At 31.7% G+C, this 13,426-nt stretch overlaps 1 protein-coding gene across 5 annotated transcripts in view; it reads left to right on the top strand.

The window, feature by feature from the left end:
- The window catches only part of Csmd3 (CUB and Sushi multiple domains 3), a 1,165,720-nt gene that overhangs the window by 1,080,678 nt on the left and 71,616 nt on the right, over nucleotides 1-13,426 (top strand). For all 5 annotated transcript variants that reach the window (XM_021216672.2, XM_029547950.1, XM_029547951.1 and 2 more), the window contains 4 exons: nucleotides 1,187-1,375; nucleotides 7,785-7,970; nucleotides 9,041-9,235; nucleotides 10,882-11,055. In XM_021216672.2, the coding sequence (XP_021072331.1) occupies nucleotides 1,187-1,375; nucleotides 7,785-7,970; nucleotides 9,041-9,235; nucleotides 10,882-11,055 (744 nt within the window). The remainder of the gene's footprint in view (nucleotides 1-1,186; nucleotides 1,376-7,784; nucleotides 7,971-9,040; nucleotides 9,236-10,881; nucleotides 11,056-13,426) is intronic.

The raw sequence follows: 13,426 nt of genomic DNA, 5'->3' as shown, positions 1-13,426 counted from the left end.
ATAATTATGCCTTGCTACTTTTATTTTTAAAAAAATGAGTTGATAATTATAATTAGATTGTAATTGCTTTTTCACATCTTAAATATAAACTGCCACATTATTAACTTGCTTACAAAATGTGTATCCTAACCAATCTGAAGATGAAAGAACATTCTTAAAATTATATATATGATTGAGGAACCCATAAGATTGCATTTAGTCAATGTTTTATCCACATGAAATTCATCAATTTTATTTTATATTATTATGCCTAAACATTTGAATTTTGTCACATTAAATTTCATTTTATATTATTTTAACAAAAGAAAGAGAAATTGTCCAAATTAAACAAATAAGCAATATATTAATTATGTTGTGCGTCAATTTTTATTTTTGCTAACATCCATGGCAAATTTTGATATAAGTTTAAAGAAAACACAAATTTTAGCTATCAAAAACTGTTTAACATGGTAAATATCTACTTTTTCCTGTTGGAAGTGACAGTTATTGACACATACATTCTAAATTCGATGTTTGTCACTATTTATCTTCCATTTTCTATGTCCTTAGATGACAATGACATTTCAAAACATAACCATAATATGACAAACTGAATGGTCTCTAAAGTATGTATATGGAAAAATCTACAGACCTTATCTTTTGTCATTTCTTTTTTGTTTTTCACAAAAAAGAAAGTTTTATTTTATTGGCAATATCTATAATGTTATAAGTAATCCATCATCATATAGGAAACTAGTAGAGTATTGAAGCTATTTATGAAATAGCAAAGTCCATTTTAACACTAGTCAAAATGAAATTGATGCCCTACTATGATCCAAATATCTAAAGACAACTTCACTGTGGTATGCAAACAACAGACTCTTCCATATTTCCCAAGCTATGATATCTAGACCCTTCAGACAACAGGTAATTCAGTGCTATATTCCAGAGCTTTTGAACATTCACAGGTTACCAAAAGCATTTAAAAGCAGGAGACATTTTAGAAGATAGTAAAATGTATTAGAGAGTCTAGGGATTGTTAAATATCTTACAAGCCATGAAAGTAGAGATTTTTAAAAGAAATTAACATGTACAATTGTCATTGAAATAAAATAACAGCTGATTAATTGCATAATTGTTTACAAACTTGGATGATAAGGAATGTCTAATTGTTAATTAAGCAGTGATTATTTTTTTCTTTGAAAAGCCTTTTACTGTAGCACACCAGAATCTCCACCTCATGGATATATCATCAGTCAGACAGGGGGACAACTGAACAGTGTGGTTCGTTGGGCCTGTGACCGAGGGTTCCGGCTCGTTGGGAAAAGTAGTGCTGTTTGCAGAAAATCATCCTATGGGTATCATTCATGGGATGCACCAGTCCCTGCCTGCCAAGGTGAAGTATCTTTTCCCAAAATAGAAACATGCATTATTACAAATTAACCATACATGTTTACATTAATCACAAAATAGACAATATTAAATATACAAATTTAAAAGCACGTCATAAAAGTATACATGGGCTGGTCCAAGTCTCCCCTCCCATAGGCCCCGCTGCACATATCTAGCAGAAGACTTGTGTGGCCTCAGTGGGAGAGGATGCTCCTAATCTGGTAGACACTTGATGCACCAGGGAAGGGGAACACAGGCGTATTTGAGGGGGATGGAAACCCTCTTAGAGGCAAAGGAGAGTGGGGAGAGGGGATTATATCTGGGAGGGGGGCCAGAAGGGAGGGGGATGTTAATAAATAAAATCATTAATTAATTAACTAAATAAAATATGTTAAAAGAGAAAGCACATCATAGAGCCGTCCCTGGAAATCAGGCATAAAAATGCAAAATTGATTATGAGACATAAAAAAATTTGACAACATCTCTTGGTGTTAAATGATCTTTGAGTCACAAGTTTATATTTAAATGCATATGTTAGCCACAGCTTATCATATCAGTTACTTTGTAGTGATAAAATAATGGAAATTAACTTAGTGTATAGAAAGATAGTAGTAAGGATGGATAAGATCAACATAGATTTTTAGCACAAAGTATGCAAAATTATTCTCTAAAGATCAAATTTATGAGAAACATTGTAGCTAATTACCTGGTTATTTTTTTCCAGTGTTCTAACTCAGCAGAAATTTATTCTGACTCTCATTTGTAATTCTTTACAAAGCTAAGCACTCTGTGAACATTGGATCATGTGATAATAAAATGACCAATGAACTTTTGATTAAGATGTCATGTGAAAAGGTAATGGCATTCTTGAATTTAGGTAGGATAAACAAGTCGAAGTAAACTTCAGCTATGCGAAATAATGGCATGAAACTTAAAATTCTCCCCCTCCCAAGGTAAGTTTCTCAGTGTAGTCCTGGCTGTCCTTGAACTCCCTCAGTAGACCAGACTGGCCTTGAGCTCTTGAGATCTATCTGCTGCCTCTCAAGTCTTGGGATTAAAGAAGTGTATCATCTTACCCTGTTTGATTTAAATTTCTTAAAGTATTTAATTCATCACTTTATTTTCTCAACATGAAAATTTTATATACACTCATATATGTAGGTACACACATTTGTATGTACAAACATATAATATACATATATACATGTATGCACTATAAATCATCTCCATATGTAAACCAAAATATAAATGTCTCTGTAGTAATGCTGTCATCTCCAAATTTATAAAGAACAGTTTCAGTAAATAAATAATGCTGGTAGCTATCATCTAATATGACAGAGAGCTCACAGAAAAACCAGCTGTAAAATTTGTAAGGGAATAGTTGATCTCATGTTATAATTATCATAGGAAGTACACTAATCTTAAATCATATAATCGTTTAAATGAATATTAAAATACCTTGATATTAAAACTTTATATTATAGTTACATAAAGATTTTTCATGAGTATATATTTTCATGTATGTATACATATATATATTCTTTAAATAAACTTTAAATTGAAAACCTTTATATAGTTAGTCTTCATTAGGTTTAATTGGTTTAACTGTGTGTGTGTATGTGTGTGTGTGTGTGTGTGTGTGTGTGTGTGTGTGTGTGTGTGTGTGTGTGTGTAGGTGAATACTAGTATTCACAGGTGTAGCTTTAGATGATGCTGGAACTGGAGTTTCAGGTGGTTGTGAGTGCTAACGGGGAGACTACTGAATCTCTGAATTTATCTTTAAAAAAAAATCATCCTACAGTTTCTGAATGTTTTCAGTTTCTTTCTAGAGTCAATGCTATAATTTCACTAATTTATGTATATACTATCAAATTTACACATGTTGAGTCACACTACTTTTTTACCTTTTTTTAATTTGACATTTTCTGTTGTTACAATAAAAATGCTGGGGTATCATTGAAAAGAAATGTATTTGATCTTGTAATATTATACAGTATTTGTAGTTCAAACTGATCTATTGTTTTTATTGAAACATTCATAAAGTATTATTTTGTAAAAATAAGTTTGTTGGAGATATGACCTATTTGGCTATTTCCCTGATGTCACTGGGAAGAGCTATGCATATTGCTCAGGCTTTTAATGCCATTTTTGTTTATGTCACTTTTGTTTATGTTCTGTAATGAACTATTCTTTCTGTCAATATCTTAGACATCATGATACTTACTTAAGTATTAGTTAAATAGTATGAGAAGTTATAAATAGAAAATTTCCTTAGCTCTCTTTGATTGAGTACCATTAATTATTTTTCTTTTAGAAGATTGCATAGCAACTGATTGACACCCACACAGGGACTGGTGTCAGGAAATGGATAACTTCATCCCATTACTAAACAAGTACTGTTGCTACTCTGAAGAAATAGTGAATTTCCAGTCACTGCCTTGATTTTCAATTCTGCTTTCCTGTCATTCTGTAAAGAAGCAACCATGACAGCCTCTTAGAGATGATTCTCCCAAAGTTGTATCCAATCTTTCTTTCTTAGTCATAGAATATATATATATATATATAATATATATATATATATATATATATAAACTACTAAGAATTTTATGTTTACTATATTACATTTAATATAATATATATAAAATATATATAAAATATATAATATATATATAATTACATTTAATATATTACTATATTATGTTTACTATATTACATTACTTAGTCATAGAATATATATATATATATATATATATATATATATATATATATATATAAACTACTAAGAATTTTATGTTTACTATATTACATTTAGTAGAGTGGGAATGATTAGAATGCATTTATTAGAATTGCTTACATGCTCTGGTCCACATAAACCACTAATAGTTCTCTTCTAATGGAAAGTTCAATAGTTCAGGAAATATTTAGCCACCAAGGCTAGATATCTCATCTGGACTTAAATGTATGTCAGGAATCCCAAATAAGTAGGTTCTAATATTGGTAAATTGAGAGTGAGAGCAAACAAAGAAAGAAACTCTGGACCTAGCATGGGCTTTAGAAACCTCAAAACCTATTGCCAGCAACACCTCTCCTCCAACAAGGTGACACCTCCTCATCATTCTAAGAAGTTCATCAACTGGACACTAAGCACATGTATATGAAGCACGTTTTTCATTCAAACCACTATGTAAGATAAAATTGATCTATTTGTGAAGAAGATATTTGTACAGTCATTTGATTGTGCCATTTTATACTACAGCTCTAAAATATATCCATTTTTCTAAATGTGTATGAAACTCATAACATTTGACTACATTTAGTTTACCATGACTTAGGTTCAATAATGTATGTGTGTCTGTGTTTGTGTGTGTGTGTTCATGTGTGGCATGTGTACATTCATAAATCCACAAGCATATATTTCTGCTTGTCAGTATAGGTACTCAGTAAATACCTGATTATTGTCAGTGTATATTGGGGAATGAGAAATTAGTAAAAATTATAATCACCCTCATGAATATCAGAAAATATAAATATTAGTGAAACAGGTATCGTGGTACCATTTAATTTTACAACAGCAGTTTAGAGATTTTATAATTAAAAGAAAGGATAACATTTTTGAGATTGTTAATATAATTTTTATTCAAAACCTTTAGGTCATGAAATACAATAGAGCAAACTATTCTGCTCTGTTGCTTCTGCCATTCAGTCTTACATGGTTTGTATTCATGTGACTAAAGTTGTACTCTCTATATTCCATTTACAATATTTCATTCAAATAGATAGGGAATTTGAACATATGATGGATTTTACAAAATAAAAGGGAACAAGTTTATTTGAAATGAAATATAGATAAACAGAAATAACCTTTATAATATAAATGCAACACACATTTCTCTTTCCTATATTTTTGCTATAGTAAAATAAAAAGTAATTCTAGAATCATTTACATGCTTACTATTTCAGGATTCAAGAACTATTTTGATAATTTTGGTAATGGATTAAATTAGATATACAGATAATACATACTAAATCTGGTTAATAGTGGAGTAACACTAAATATGTTAATATGTCTTGATGAGCATAACAAACACAGGTCATCTTATTTTTACCTTTAATTTAAAATAATATTTTTTCACAGATAGCATATCCTGATTCTTGTTTCTCCTCCCTTTCCTCCTCCCAGTTTCTCCCTATATCCCTCCAATTCCTATTCAGTCCCTTTCTGTTTCTCAGTAGAAACAAAGAGGCTACTAAGAGATAAATGTAAAAATTAAATAAAACAAACACAACTAATGATAGAAAATTCAAATGGTGTACAGGATAGGACAAAAAACCAGAAGAAAACAAGCCCAGAAAGGACACAAGAAACAGTTACCCACTCAGTCACACACTCAGGAATCTCATAAAAACACTGAACAGGAAGTCAAAATGCATACACAAATGACCTGAAAGGTAAGCAGGGAGAAGAGAAAATATATAAATTAAATAAATTTAAAATATTAAGACAGAATCAAAAAGAGAAAAAAAAAAAAACCTCATAACATAACAAAATGAGATAAGGAAGTTCCAATGATGACATTGAGTTCATTTTGTGTCAGCCATCAACTCATCAACTGCTGGCATGTGGGCTACTGTTAAGAGTAGTTTGTTTGCCTAGTGAGAGTCCATTGGGAAAAAAACTAAATTTTCATTAGCAAGTTTTTATCAATTAGTGTTTCTGGGTCATGTGACCACTTCTTTTAGGTCAGTGACCCCATGTGGTACATGGTCTGTGCATGCTGTCTCCTTCTATGTGAGTACATACAAGTGTTGTTAGAGGACTTTGTTCCCTTTGTCTTCTCCATCCCTTAAGGCTTTTTCATTCTTTCTGCCTCTTCTTGCTCAGGGTTCCCTGAGCTCTGAGGGAAGGCATTTAATGGAGATATTGAGTTTATGGCTCAGTGTTCCATATTCTCTCTACTCTACTTAATATCTGGCTGAGGGTCTCTGTACTTGTTGTTCACTGCTGCAGGAGAAAGTGCTCTTAATATGACTGGGCTTTCTCTATCTATCTATCTATCTATCTATCTATCTATCTATCTATCTATCTATCTATCTATCTATCTATTTTTCATTCACTCGGAGAAGTAGTGTTTGATTTTACAGTAGGTCTCTAGGCTATCTAGTCTCAGGTTCTGAGTCACCCAAGCAGATTTGGGTATGGATTCCATCTCACAAAATGGACTTTGCATAGCATCACATACAGGCGAGTTATTCTCACAAACTTTGTACTATCATTATGCTAGCATATCTTGCAGGCAGAAAAACATCATCGATCAAAGTGTTTCTGGATGAACAAAACAATCTAATTGTATTTTTGGTTTCAAATACTGTCAGACATGGTTTACAGTAACTATAGGACAGTAAATCATCTGAGAAATGCTGATTGTATAAGTGTTCAGCAAACATGGACAGTAGTCAGTATACATAATTTCTATATAGCATTTCAAAGTTATATGAAGTGAAATGCATACGTAAAGTGGGATAATATAAATTCACAGGAGGCCAGGCAGTGATGGCGCATGCCTTTAATCTCAGCACTTGGGAGGCAGAGGCAGGCGGATTTCTGAGTTCGAGGCCAGCCTGGTCTACAAAGTGAGTTCCAGGACAGTCAAGGCTATACAGAGAAACCCTGTCTCGAAAAAGAAAAAAAACTAACTAACTAACTAACTAAATAAATAAAATAAATAAAATAAAAAGTGAGTTCTAGGACAGTCAGGGTTATGCAGAGAAACCCTGTCTCAAATAAATAAATAAATAAATAAATAAATAAATAAATAAATAAATAAATAAATAAATAAATAAATTCACAGGAACAACGTAACAGAAAATCTAATATTCACCTTAATGAAAAATACCATAGTTTATAACAAAACATCTAAAATGAAACTGTGAGAGAGACACTATCACACATTGACTGTACCTATGACAAAAGATGTCTCTTCAGTAGTCTAAGCCTTATTTTCTTTGGACAAAATGTCAGTGAGAATTTTATGGTCCCTTAATAATATTTAGTAAGTACTGAATAAATCCAACTACACAGTATAACTCAGTATCATGCACTGAACACTAAACACAACATTGTTTACCTGACTTGGATTCCCACATCGTCTTTATGAATGCTAAGACCAAATACATGATGACAAAAATCTAAGAAAAAAAGCAAGAACAATATACAAGGTCACCAATTAAATTCTTAGTAGTTTAAAATAAGTTATTCCAAATATACAATTCTTAAAAGTTCTTTTTGTGATCTACTGTAAACTTCTTTTGGAAACAAGATAGTTTGCCAAACAGTTCTCGGTGTTTGGGAGTTATAGATTTCCTGAAGACGGTTTTTCTTTTTCTGTTTCCTTCATTTTGTATGTGTATTTTAGCAATTTCCTGTGGAATTCCTAAAGCCCCAACTAATGGAGGCATCCTTACAACGGACTACTTGGTTGGAACTCGAGTTACCTACTTCTGCAATGATGGATACAGGCTGTCATCCAAGGAACTCACCACAGCCACCTGCCAGTCAGATGGAACATGGAGTAATCACAATAAGACCCCTCGCTGTGTTGGTATGTACACTAGTGGAAATTTGTCAGTAGCTTGCAATTAATATGTTATATGACTTAAAATTTTGTGTACTGTTGGCTTTTAAAAGTTATTTCCTGAAAATGCCCTTGGATAGAGATAAGAGTTAATTGATCTGTGTTGTGTCATCAAATACTGAAGGACAGGAAACAGGTGTTTTGTTCAATTTTAGAAATTCCAAAATACATAAAGGTCTCAAATGTGATATTTGTATTTTATGTAACTAAGTTCTATTTACTTTGTAAAATAGCGTTTCTTAATAAATTCATGGTATAGGAAACCTTTAAACATACATGCTAATAATCTTCTATTTCAGTAAACCAAGCTCTAAGTTTATAAGACCACACAATGATGCTGATTATCCATAACTTTGACTTTACTTAGTGTCTTTTTTCTTACTTACATTTAGAATTTTTTCACTGCTACTGTTACTATCATAGTATACTAATAAATACATAATTATAACTGAAAATAATTTTGATAAAAATTAAGTAATATCTTATTTCCTCTATTTCAATTTCTTGTCACAATTATTACTAACATTTGAATGTCATTATTTTATTTAAAGTAAGAATTTTTCATAGTGTGTATTCTCTAAAAGATGCCTAATATTGCTTTTATGTATCTTAAGCAACTTTTTAATGAGCAAACGTAGGTATTATAGCTCTTGTTCACAAAGACCATTCTGATCAAGCACATTTTCTGAAACTAAGTTTTTCAATAAACATTTTAATAATAAAGAATGACAGCAAGTGAAGTAACTGGGATTCTAGGTGGATACACACACACACACACACACACACATATATATTCAGTATATATATATATATATTGGAATTGTGAAATAACTCAATTCAAAGAACTTCCAACAGCTTCTGAGAAAATAGAAATAATTAATGATTAATGTACAAATATGAACAAGTGTTACTTTGTAGAACACAATACAGAATTAACTAAGTCAATGTCAGCATGAAAGATCAATATGTTTTAGCTCTCCTTAGGTACTGGGGTGGTACTTGCCTTACTAGCATCTATGTTGTTTGGATTTACACAGTTGTTACATGTCCAAGTATCAATTCCTTTACCTTGGAACACGGAAGATGGAGAATTGTGAATGGCTCACATTATGAATATAAAACTAAGGTGGTTTTCAGCTGTGATCCTGGCTATCATGGACTTGGCCCTGCCTCTATTGAATGCCTTCCTAATGGTACTTGGAGTTGGAGAACTGAAAGACCGTACTGCCAAAGTAAGTAGTGTTTAGAAACTCTTCTTGGTGATTCCATGTCCTGCATTACTTCTCTTTCTAAACACACCCGTGAATAAACAAGAATGTTTTTGTCTATCCATGAGTGTGTTCCTTTGAGACAGGACATTCACAAAATCCTTGCCTCAAATGGGCTTCCTGGTTTCCGGACCTTAGGTGTGAACCATCATTATAAGTGACATGAAGGCATTAAAAAAAATATTCACATTGCAGTTTAAAGCATGCTAATTATGTTTAGCAAATACTATAAATAAAATCAATTTATGAGATATAGATAAAAACTTTTATTTTAGCAACTAAATTATGCTAAGTTTGCATAATGTTATCTGTGTAGTGTTTTCAGTCTTATATATTAAATTTATTGTTTTTATATTTAACTGTATAATGTGTTAATTATTACAAAAAAGCCACAGAGTCTGTAAATATAAAAATGATCTTTAACTCAGATATCTTAGGACAATGTTTTCAATAACGGTGCTGTATGAAGCTTATTCTTTCTGATCTTGAATTTCCTAAACAAGAAACTCTCATTATTTTATAAAGTTTTTGAAATAATTTAAAGTCATGATATATTTGAAATGCCAACTATATTCAAATTCACATGAAACTAAAATATTATTTAATCAAATTGAAAACTATCAGTGTATTTGTATATATTTTAAAAAACTTTTCTGGGTCTAATAAAAACAACCTAACTAAGCCGGGTGTGGTGGCACATGCCTTTAATCCCAGCACTTGGGAGGCAGAGACAGGTGGATTTCTGAGTTCGAGGACAGCCTGGTCTACAGAGTGAGTTCCAGGACAGCCAGGGCTACACAGAGAAACCCTGTCTCGAAAAAAAACAAAACAAAAGCAAACAAACAAACAAACAAGCAAAAAAACCAACCTAACTAAATAAAGAATCATCAATTGAAATTCTTCTCAACTTCCTTTACCTATTTGTTATATTATTACCAGAAAATACATAGATTAAAATTCATCCTTTTATCCTGAATACAAAAGACATTTTTGGCATAAAATATAGCACAAGGACTCAGATTTTATAGTGAATAAACAATCCAATGAGATTATTATGGCTAATAAATTTAATATTATAGATAATTAGCTATCTTATATCTGTCATATATATATATACATGCATATATATATATATATATATATATATATATATATATATATATATATATATATATATATATATATATATATATATATATATATATATATGTAACATTTTTTATAATTTTTTAGCAGTAAGTTTTGGATATGAGTTTTTGGTTAACCCAAAGAGATTTTGGTTATCCTGTGTCACAAGATAATAAGATTAAGAAATAATGATAATAAATCTAGAGTACTAAATACTACAGCAGCTTCTAATTCATATGCACTTTCCAATAGCCAAAGTTAAGAAAGATTGGACTAATGAGCTATATTTTTCCAAAGATAAAGAATAAATATTAAACTATATTGTATCCTTTTTCTTTTCTCCTACATACAATTTATTTTACAAATGCCATTTTTATATTTAAGAAAATCAAATCATAGGTAACTAAAAATGTAAGCAGCATGCTATTTTTAGCAGGTGCATTTAAATAATGTTTTATGCATGTTTACTTTTTGTTTATAAGTCATCTCCTGTGGAGAGTTACCAACACCTCCAAATGGAAATAAAATTGGAACTCAAACTTCGTATGGCTCCACAGCCATCTTCACATGTGACTCGGGATTCATGATTGTGGGTTCCGCTGTACGAGAATGCCTCTCCTCTGGTCTGTGGAGTGGATCGGAAACCAGATGTCTAGGTACAGATTTTAACTCACTTTATCTTTCTTCCCAACCAGCACAAACAAGAGGAAAGTGACCCTATTCCCTGATATGAGGTGGCAACTTTTATTTACAAAGGGTTAAAAAACAGAAGAAGCTTATTGCTGACATGTCTCATGGTAGAAAACTGATTACCCGTAGCATCATTCAGCTAATATTTCTATCAAGAATCTTATAATGATGGAAACATATTCTTTCTCTGCTGAAAAGAAAACAGTTAATTACTGAAAATATACAAGCTGAATTAATACCACTTAGCTTATTCTAAGCTACAGTCAGCTCTCTACATTTCAGTCTTTCTCCTCTTTTAATTTATAAAATGAAATTTGCTTAAAAATAGTCTATTAAAGCCATTAGTCTATAGTTTTTGAAAATGATTTTAGACAACAGGATTTTTTCTCATCCTTAGATGTTTCTCAAAAATCTGTTGAGAAATAATCAATCAAACGAACAATCCCTTTCCTTTTATTATGGAAAGAATAATATGGATTGTACATCATTTCCACTTAGAAAAGCTTCAATAACTTCTTTCATATCAAGAGATTTCTATAATTTTGTTTATTTATCCAAGATAATTTAAGTGATATTGTTTATTTATTCACATGTTGATATTTTCATATTTTATGTATTAATTTCAAAACTGCACTAGAACTTATACTTTTTAAAAATGTTATTTAAGTATGAATAGTACAAGAGTCTATCTTTGGTTACCATACCTTGGACTTTTAATAACTTTGAAAAAATGTTTACATAAATACATTATTTGAATATAAAAGGTTTAGTTTGAGTAAGAACTTATATTTAACAGCTGTAACTGTAAAATAGTTTCTTTATATTAGAGGACTCATTCATTAGTGTCTTGTATAAAACTACTACCAAAAATGTAAACATATCCAATTTTAGTATATTAATAAGTGATTATGCAAACAAAAGAATATTTTAATATTTCCCAAAGTACTTTTACTTTATTGATTTGAAGTCTAGATTCCTTCGTATACTTATAAATTGGAAGATTTATATGTAATATATTTATTATATTTTATGTTGTATTTTGTGATATTGTATGGTTTTACCACCACAATACACTCTAACTATATTCCCTGGAAAAATGTATTGAAGAAATATTTATGAATAAACCATTCTTCAGAGTCTGTGACTATAATTTCATTGTAGAACTATATATTATAAAGGCTATATTGTTGGCATTTAATATAAACCCAGAATTGTGCTGGTAAGAGAAGGATTCCAAAAAAATGATCCTACAGTCTTGAGCTAGAAATTGTCCATAAGGATTCATTCACTCTCAGCTTACTTTTCTGACACTGAACCCCTTTGCATCGTTGGGCCAACAGAATGTTCTTCTGATAATTTAATGGGATACAGTGAATTATATTTCCTACATCTCAGTGATTTTTTTTTTGTTTCTTAATTGGAAAAGCAATAAATATCACATGATTATTTGTCTCTGATTCATTATATATCTAACCCTTTGTCAGATTTGCTTACCACATATCCATCTACATTTCAATTTTTAAAATTTTTTATTAGATTTTTTTCTTCATTTACATTTCAGATGCTATCCCCAAAGCCCCCTATACCCCTGCCCTGCCCTGCTCACCAACCCACCCACTCCCACTTGCTGACCAAGGGCCTCTCCTCCCACTGATTGCCAAGTAGGCCATCCTCTGCTACATATGCAACTAGAGACACAGGTCCGGGGGCGGGGAGTACTGCTTAGTTCATATTGTTGTTCCTCCTATAGGGCTGCAGACCCCTTTAGCTCCTTGGGTACTTTCTCTAGCTCTTTCATTAGGGGCCTTGTGTTCCATCCAATAGATGACTGTGAGCATACACTTCTGTATTTGCCAGGCATTGGTATAGCCTCACAAGAGAGAGCTGTGTCAGGGTCCTATCAGCAAAATCTTTCTGGCATAGGCAATAGTGTCTGGGTTTTGTGGTTGCATATGGGATGGATCCCCAGGTGGGGCAGTCTCTGGATTGCCTTTCCTTCCATCTTAGCACTGAACTTTGTCTCTGTAACTCCTTCCATGGGTATTTTGTTCCCCATTCTAAGAAGGAGCGAAGTATCCACACTTTGGTCTTCCTTCTTCTTGAGTTTCATGTGTTTTGCAAATTGTATCCTAGATATTCTAAGTTTCTGGGCTAATATTTGCTTATCAGTGAGTGCATATCATGTGTGTTCTTTTGTGATTGCATTACCTCACTCTGACTGGTAAGATGGAATCTCAGGGTTGTTTTGATTTGCATTTCCCTGATAATTAAGGATGTTGAACATTTTTTCAGGTGCTTCTTAGCCATTTGGTATTCCTCAGTTGAGAATTCTTTTTT

Source organism: Mus pahari, chromosome 17 (genome assembly GCF_900095145.1).
Source record: "Mus pahari chromosome 17, PAHARI_EIJ_v1.1, whole genome shotgun sequence".
Lineage (NCBI taxonomy): Eukaryota > Metazoa > Chordata > Mammalia > Rodentia > Muridae > Mus > Mus pahari.
Note: the sequence above shows the minus strand (reverse complement) of the source record. Positions and strands in the feature narration are given on the sequence as shown.